General features: G+C 52.7%; 2 protein-coding genes across 2 annotated transcripts in view; both read right to left on the bottom strand.

The window, feature by feature from the left end:
• Positions 1-7,724, bottom strand: part of LOC106817491 (cytohesin-1-like) — a 10,086-nt gene extending 2,362 nt beyond the window's left edge. The window contains exons 1-5 of the mRNA XM_014822158.1: positions 7,639-7,724; positions 7,180-7,373; positions 6,236-6,384; positions 5,721-5,833; positions 1,977-2,056 (exon numbers count right to left, since the gene is read on the bottom strand). Of these exons, the coding sequence (XP_014677644.1) occupies positions 1,977-2,056; positions 5,721-5,833; positions 6,236-6,384; positions 7,180-7,315 (478 nt within the window). The 5' untranslated portion in view covers positions 7,316-7,373; positions 7,639-7,724. The remainder of the gene's footprint in view (positions 1-1,976; positions 2,057-5,720; positions 5,834-6,235; positions 6,385-7,179; positions 7,374-7,638) is intronic.
• LOC106817489 (cytohesin-4-like) overlaps positions 7,635-8,691 on the bottom strand; it is a gene marked incomplete at its 5' end in the record, with an annotated part of 3,842 nt that continues 2,785 nt past the window's right edge. The window contains 2 exons of the mRNA XM_014822156.1: positions 7,635-7,757; positions 8,042-8,171. Of these exons, the coding sequence (XP_014677642.1) occupies positions 7,635-7,757; positions 8,042-8,171 (253 nt within the window). The remainder of the gene's footprint in view (positions 7,758-8,041; positions 8,172-8,691) is intronic.

Below are 8,691 nucleotides of genomic sequence, written 5' to 3'. Positions count from 1 at the left end.
AATTAGATACTACCACAGACAGGCGGCGCGTTTGACGCTTCCTTTGTCATAGGGCTTGGGATTGTTTTCGTTATAAGCGATTTCGTCAGTAGCGCGTGTAGCGGGCACACGCACGCGCGACAGTGTACGTGCACACGAGCCGCAGCGCGGCGCTGTAACGTCCCACCGCACGCACGCACGCTGTCACGGTCACACGCACGCCAGTGCCACGTGTACGTGCACACGCACTGTACGTGTACGTGCACAACACACGCACGCACGTGCACCTGGCACGCACCGCTCGCACGTGTAGCGTCGCACACGCAGCGCAACACCGCGCCGGTGTATGTACAGAACGCACGACGCCGCACGGTACGCGACGTGTTACGTGCACAGCACACGCACCACAGCGTGGCAGCATGCACGCATGCACCGTGTACCGTCGCACGTAGCGCACGCACGCACGTGTAGCGTCACACCACGGTCCACCGGTGTACGTGCAACACGCACCGCACGGCACGCCGCGCGTGTACGTACTACACGCACGGCACGCCACGCTGTACGTTGACACGCACCGCACACACGCACGCCCCGCAGCGCAGCACACGTGTACGTACTAGAAAGAAAAAAAAAAGAAAACCGCGCGCCCCCCCGCCTACGCAGCGCACGTTGTACGTGCAACACGCACAACGGAGCGGTGTACGTGCAGCACAGCGCACGTGTACGTGCACACACGCACTGTGTAGCGTGCACACACCACGCACGCCACACGTGCACCATGCACGCAGGCAGCGCACGGCACGTGTACCTGGCACACGCACACACGCACGCACGGTTACGTACACACGCACGGCACGCTCACGGTTAGCGTACACACGGCGCGCACGCACGTGTACGTGTCGGGCTGGCTTTCATGAGTGTTGAATGCAATCATCTAAACGAAAATGCTGGAACACTATCACATGTCCCCAGCTCATGTAGAACGACGCTAGAGCGCAGCCATACTCGCGTTTTAACATACAACCGAGCAGGCGTCAGTTTGCGCTTTCCTTCACCTCGCGCTATGTCGGCCCAGTGTGGATTGGTTTATGGCCTAGGCACGGGCCGCTTCAACACGCCAGCAGCGCACAGATGGCGTAGTGGATTACCTGGAATTATCAACATTTGTGTACGGCAGGTGCTACGCTGCGTCGATCCGAACTCGCACCTACCGAGCTTCTGCGTACGTACTTCGTAGAACATCCGCTGTACGCAACTGCACTTTACGCAACTTGATGAATCCGGGCTCCAGGGGCTGGAAATGCCAAATCTTCTGCCTGACAACGTTCTATCTTGGCTGCGCTCTTTTCGACTCGTCTCCCATGTTTCTACAACCCGCTAAATGCTAATCTCTTTCATCTCGCCGCACTCGCCCATCCGCCCTTTCTTCGCTAATCACAATTCTGTAAGATTTTAAAATAAAAATACAAGAAAAAACTAAACAAAGATTGGCGTCACAAGGCAAGGGCAGGCACGACGCTTCGACGACCTTGCCTCGAGTGCGGTCTTGGCAGGCTTGATGACGTCGTTGTCGCAGGAGAAGATCTCGAAGCAGTGCGTGCTTGTTGGGGGCGTCCTGCACCTCTCTCACGGCTGACGCTCTCCTAGCGGATGATGCCGCCGGCGGCTCCTTGTCGCTGATAAACACACCAACGTGGAAATAACACAAGACGTGCAGCGCTGACGCCGCCTCTAAGCAGTAAGTGATGCCTGGCGCAGCTTCTTGTGCCTGCCATATTAATATATATTATGATTATGACGACGGACGTACGATGATTATGACACGATGACGATGATGATGCATTATGACGACAATGATTAATGAACAACAACGATGACGACCGATGACATTTATGATGAATTATGATGACAACGATGACGACGATTGACATTTTATGGTGAATGGTGACGATGGATGGCGCGGGGAGAGGGGCGGTTGGCTAACGTTGCTACTCACGCGTTGTGAAGCTCCGAGAGTAGTAGAGACAGTTGTCGTTGAGGATGAACCAGCGGCGCTTCCAGCTGCTTGTAGCGACCGCTCTGTAATAACACAGGCCATGCACTTAACAGACGTGTTCACAGAGAGAGAGAGAAGGGCAGGGGCAGGGGGAGGGGGGGGGGAGGCGAAGAGAGAGGAGAGAGAGGGAGGGAGGGGAGGGAGGGGAGGAGAGAGAGGTGTGGCGAGAGAGGGAGGGAGGGGAGAGGGAGAGAGCGACGCTTCAGCTTTTGTAGCGACTACCGTGCAAACACACAACGTTAATCACAGAGATGGTTCACAGCTGGGGAGGGAGGAGAGAGAGAGAGAGAGGAGAGAGAGAGAGAGGGGGAGGAGAGAGCGAGAGAGAGAGAGAGAGAGAGTAAAGGGGAGAGAGAGAGAGAGAGAGAGGAAGAGTCAAAGCAGAGGGAAGACGGCGCTTGTCGCAGGGTTCAGGGGGGGGGGCGTCAAAGACCTCATTGGGGGTTACGTGTAAATATACATGACAATATATCATATATATGTTTTAATATTATATATATTATATTAGTATAATATAATAATATAGTTAAGACTTATACAGGAATGGCAAGTAATGTGGCTGACGTTAAAAATCTGCGCTAACGAGCAACAACTGCACTGTTAAGCAGGCGACAAATGATATATCGGCTCTTATATTTTCCGTTACTCACACCTATTGATATCATTACTTGCTGCACATTAAAGGTTTCCGTAGATGAATGAACATACATGAAGATAGCATGAATATATATGCAGAAGTAGATAATAGGGATATGGAGTAGATAATTCCCTATTATCTACTCCTGATATATATATATATATATTTCATATTCATACATTCAAGCACAAACTCATTCGTCCGAAGCAAAACGTAACAACAAAATGTTATCAACGTTATAAAAAACCGTTACGAACGACGGTATCGCTACATTAATTACTTTGCTACATTAAGTAGCACGTAATTAAGCAAATATAAAACGTACGCGTGACGGAAGCGTTATACAAATAAATCCTGCCTACTTATTGAATCACAACAACAACCTTCTACGACAACGAATGCAAGCGATGGAGGCACAGATTAAGCCGACGGATTGTACGATCGTACAAATAAATAAACAACGAACATTCGTAATACTAACGAACAAATAATTGTTGAAGGAATACACGAATTATCGCGGATTGACTAAAAGTAGAGTCCCTTTATATAGAGGACCTCTCTCTATAAAGGGACTCTAACTAAAAGCAGGCAGGTACGCCATCTACCGGAGATACCACTTATTAACACAGAGCTCGGCAAACGAGGTGGTGTCTGAGGTAGGAGGAGGGAGGTGGAGGGAGAAGGGAGGATAGAAGCAGGGAGAAAGAGAAAAGGGGAGGGAAGAGGAGACGGAGAGGGAGAGAGAAAAGGACAGTGCAGGGGAGAATGGAGGGGAGAGGCCAGGAAGAGAGGATGGGAGAGAGAAGAGGAAGAAAGGGAGAAAGGAAGGGAGAGGGGAAGGAGTCCAGATATTACTTGGTAGAAATAAGAGGGAACAGGCAGGCTGCACACGTGACGCTACTGCACCAATCACCAGCCGACTAGCTAGGTGCATGTTCCCTTTGGCCCGCCACCTATAATATCTCCTGTTCGCCATGACGCATGCGCAGCACTGCAGAGTTGGGGGGGGGGGGTAAGTGAAAAATAGCAAAATTTTCTCTTGTGACGTATCGTTTTTATTTTTCTCTCAGTCACTTTTCTGTGACACATTAAAGTCAGTCGTACATGTGCAAAATACCGAATCGATTCTCCAAAAACTAGTCAACGATTTCGGTAGTCATGATTTCGATTGATTGGGAGGGTGGGCAGATGGGTGGGTGGTTGCTACTACTGCTGCTGCTGCTGCTGCTACTACTGTTCCTGCTGCTACTAATGCTACTACTGCTCCTGCTGCTACTGCTGCTGCTGCTACTACTGCTGCTGCTGCTGCTACTGTCGCTGCTGCTGCTGCTACTGTCACTGCTGCTGCTACTGTCGCTGCTGCTGCTGCTGCTACTGTCACTGCTGCTGCTACTGTCGCTGCTGCTGCTGCTGCTACTACTGCTCCTGCTGCTACACTGGCGTGCTGGCTGCGCTGCAGCTACTGCTGGCTGCTGCTGGCTAGCGTTGCTGGCTGCTGCTACTGTCGCTGCTCGGCTGCTGCCTGCTGGGCTACTGTTGCTGCTGCTGCTAACTGTTGGCTGCGTGCTGGCTGCTGGCTGGCGTTACATTAGGCGCAGGAAAAACGTCAAATCAGCGATGTCACCACCAAGCACGCATGTTAGTAAACGCGTAACCGTTAGTATACAAACAAACACACACACACACACACACACACACGCACGTGCAAAGCGCCCGAATGAAAGAAAAGCTGAAAAGCCCAGCAGGCTATTGTAACCATGCTACTGTACTTGGGGCCTAGCTACAGGTGCGGCGAGTAGGCATTCCCGCGGCACGCGCGCCTTCACTTACCGCCTGCGTCGCCCGGGGCGAACGGTAGATAGGTGCAGAAAGAGATGAAAAAGATGAAGAAAAAACAAGAACAAAGAGTGACACACGAGTTAAGAAGACGCGAGTTGTCCGTCATACGGTACAGTGCAGTACAGTACAGTACAGTACACTACAGTACATTACAGTACAGTACATTACAGTACAGTACAGTACAGTACAGTGTAGTGTAATGCGCACGCGCGAGACAAAGTTGACGAATTAGCGTGTAGAAACATTAGACCTCGTGTCATATAACAGTGTAGTGTAGTGCGCATGCGCGTGCGGCATGTTACAAGTGTGTTGTCGTGAGATAGCAGCGCGCGACAGACCAAAATACCCAATTTTTCTCTCACTGCACCGGAGATAGTGAGAGACTGTGTGCGTGTGTGTGTGTGAGAGAGAGAGAGAGACATTCAATGGCCACCCATGGCCTGTAACAGTGTTAGTTTCGGCGAAAGTGTTAGAGAAACTTCGAGCGACAAAAGAGAGTGCGCAAAGAGAGAGAAAGAGAGAGACGCGGTGCACTACCAGTATCAACCCAACCAGCGATATAATACGGTAGGATTCTTGCTGAGAGAAAGAGATGTTAGCTTTTCTTCACGCTAGATGGCAGCAGCTACTAGGTTGCTGGAGTTGAGCAGACGATCGATTCCCGCTGGAGAAGCAATCTAGGAAAGCAGCATGCGGGCGCGGTACGTGTGCGGGCGGACCACCCTCCATCCATCCCTCCCGCTCCGAACGTTCTAACCACTAAGATGCTCCATTTGCTTCTACAGTTCTGCTCTCCCTTCCCCTTCTCCCTCTCCCTCATCATCCCTTGCAGCATACATCCCGACTGACCCTTCTCCTTTCTCTTACACTTCTCTGCAACATAGATACATGCATGACCCTCCCCCATCCCTCTAGCTCCCTCCCACCCTCCCCTGCAGCACAGACCCATGACCCTAACCTTGCTTTTACAACTAGTCCTCTCTCTTCTCGCCCTCCTTCCCTCACCATCCCTGGGATCCCTCCCACCCTCTTCTGCAGCACAGTCGAGTGGTCCTTGATTCCACAGCCAACCCACCCTCTCCTCTCCCCTCTCCTCTCCCCTCGCCTCTCCCCTCCCTCCCCTTGTTTCCACAGCCAGCCCCCTCTCCTCTCCCCTCTCCCCTCCCACTCCCTCCCTCCCTCTCCTGCAGTATAGACACACAGCCCTCACCTTGCTTCCACAGCCAACCCTCTCTGTCGGGGTTGAAGAAGGTGTGCATGAGATCGTTGCCATCGTCCTCGGGAATCTTAAACGGCTCCTTCTTGATGCTCTCATACAAGCTCTGAAAAAATCGCAAAAAGATTTCATTAATCGACATTTTGAAATGAAAAGTGTGTGTGTAGTGTGTGTGTGTGTGCGTGCGTGCGTGCGTGCGTGTGTGTGCTCCTCCTCCCCCTCCGTACGTACAGTGAGTAACTTTGCTGGCAGGTCACCACCCTCCTCCTCCTCCCTCTCCTCCCCCTCTCCCTCCCTCCTCCTCCTCCTCTCCCTCCTCCTCCCCCTCTCCCTCCCTCCTCCTCCTCCCCCTCGGTACGTACGGTGAGTAACTCTGCTGGCAGGTCGCCGCCGTCGTTGATGCCGCGGTTCATGGTTATGAATCTCTCCACCCTCCTCCCTCCACCCTCCTCTTCCTCTCCCTCCCCCCTCCTCCTCCTCCCTCCTCCTCCTCCCCCTCGGTACGTACGGTGAGTAACTCTGCTGGCAGGTCGCCGCCATCGTTGATGCCGCGGTTCATGGTTATGAATCGCTCGACGCTCGGCTTGTCCTTCACGGCCGGGTTGTGAAGACTCGTGTTCAGCATGATGACGGCGAAACTCAGCACGTAGCACGTGTCTGAAACAACAGAAGAGCATCCGCGATGGTGAGCGAGCGTCGGAAACACGAGAGCATCCGTGACGGTGAGCGCGCGTCGAAAACACAAGAGCTTCTGCGACGGTGAGCATGTCGGAAACACACGAGCATCTGCGACGGTGAGCAAACGTTGGAAACACAAGAGCATCCGCGACGGTGAGTACACATGTCAGAGACACAAGAGCAGCCGCGACGGTGAGCATGTCGGAAACACGAGAGCATCCGTGACGGTGAGCGCGCGTCGAAAACACAAGAGCATCTGCGACGGTGAGCATGTCGGAAACACACGAGCATCTGCGACGGTGAGCGAACGTCGGAAATACAAGAGCATCCGCGACGGTGAGTACACGTGTCAGAGACACAAGAGCAGCCGCGACGGTGAGCATGTCGGAAACACGAGAGCATCCGTGACGGTGATTGCGCGTCGAAAGCACAAGAGCATCTGCGACGGTGAGCATGTCGGAAACACATGAGCATCTGCGATGGTGAGCAAACATCGGAAACACAAGAGCATCCGCGACGGTGAGTACACGTGTCAGAGACACAAGAGCAGCCGCGAGGGTGAGCGAGCGTTGGAAACAAGAGAGCATCCGCGACGGTGAGCGAACGTCGGAAACACAAGAGCATCCGCGACGGTGAGTACACGTGTCAGAGACACAGGAGCAGCCGCGAGGGTCAGGGTGCACGTGTATATTAAACACACATCTCGCACATCAGTACACTTTCGTATCACAGCTTACCTATACAGGTAAACACACCTGTACGACACCTACATACCTGTGGAGGTGAACACGCCGGGGTTGCACTGGCAGTAGCGCTGTGCGAACGCTTCCATCATGCGATCTATCTTCTGCGCCTCTCCAGGCAGACGGAAGCTCCAGAGGAACTGTCGCAGAGCCTGCACGAGGATCATGTCCGCAAACTCATGCAGCTCCACGAAGTCATGCAGCACCTGCAGGTTGAACTCGTGCCTGCGGGTGACGAGGCGATCGATAATCAATAACTGATCAATAACTAATCAATGACCGATTAATGACAGATCAAAAACTAATCAACAACTAACTAATGACTGATCAATAACTAATCAATAACTAGTCAATGATAAAAAATTGATCAATAACAGATCAATGCTTGATCAATAGGTAATCAATGACCAATTGCAACACAACAGCTGTGTTGTCGCTGCCTTACCTCCGAGGTATTCAATAGGTAATCAATAACCAATCGCTGCCTTACCTCTCTCCCAGGTATTCTCCGATGGCCGTCTTGTTGAGGCCCTCTCCCTTGAAGAGGAACTGTGCGACGTCCTCCTTGCAGTTCTGCAGCAGCCCGTGTTCAATGAGGTACTCAATGCCCTGTAGTGTACGACACGGTAGCGTGAGCACAGGGTGAGAGCACGGAACGCGCGATACGACACAGGGTGAGAGCACGGAACACACGATACGACACAGGGTGAGAGCATGGAACGCGCGATACAACACGGGGCGGGAGCATGGAACGCGCGATACAACACGGGGCGGGAGCATGGAATGCGCGATACAACACAGGGTGAGAGCACGGAACACACGATACGACACAGGGTGAGAGCATGGAACGCGCGATACAACACGGGACGAGAGCACGGAACGCGCAACATGACATGGAACTTGAAGTTCTGCAGCAGCCCGTGTTCAATGAGGTACTCAATGCCCTGTAGTGTACGACACGGTAGCGTGAGCATGGAACGCATGATACAACACAGGGTGAGGGCATGGAACACACAATATGCCCTGCGAGGATACAGCATGGAGCGAGCATGGAGCACACGATATGACATGGTGGCGTGAGCATGAAACGTGCAATACGACACAGGGCACGAGTATATAGAAGGCTACGGATAGACACGACACAGGCTGCCACCACGGAACGCCCTGTGATGCGATATACATGACCTGTTAAAATGGACCATTCACGACCGCAATACGAAACGTATGTACGCACGACAGCCATCGTCGAACGCGTAACGCAATGCGTGCCAATTAACTTGGAATGATGAAGATCATCTGTCTTCTTCAAGACGGAAGAAGACGATGATGCACCACGCACGCGCGCCGCCGCGGCCAGCACGGCTACGCCTGGTACACGGACTGGATACTATCGCTGATACGCGTGTATGCATAGCGCCGAGTTGCTGAGCTAAACCAACTTTATCTTGATTAGACAGACAGACCACGCGACCGTGCTTCCGCAAAACCCTGACCCTTCTGTGAAGCCTTAGCGGCAGCAGCAGCGGGAGGAAGAGTAGTAGTA

This window comes from Priapulus caudatus, unplaced genomic scaffold (assembly GCF_000485595.1).
Source record: "Priapulus caudatus unplaced genomic scaffold, Priapulus_caudatus-5.0.1 Scaffold1743, whole genome shotgun sequence".
In the NCBI taxonomy this organism is placed as follows: domain Eukaryota; kingdom Metazoa; phylum Priapulida; class Priapulimorpha; order Priapulimorphida; family Priapulidae; genus Priapulus; species Priapulus caudatus.
The sequence above is the reverse complement of the archived record's forward strand: the minus strand, read 5'-3'. Positions and strand labels throughout refer to the sequence as shown.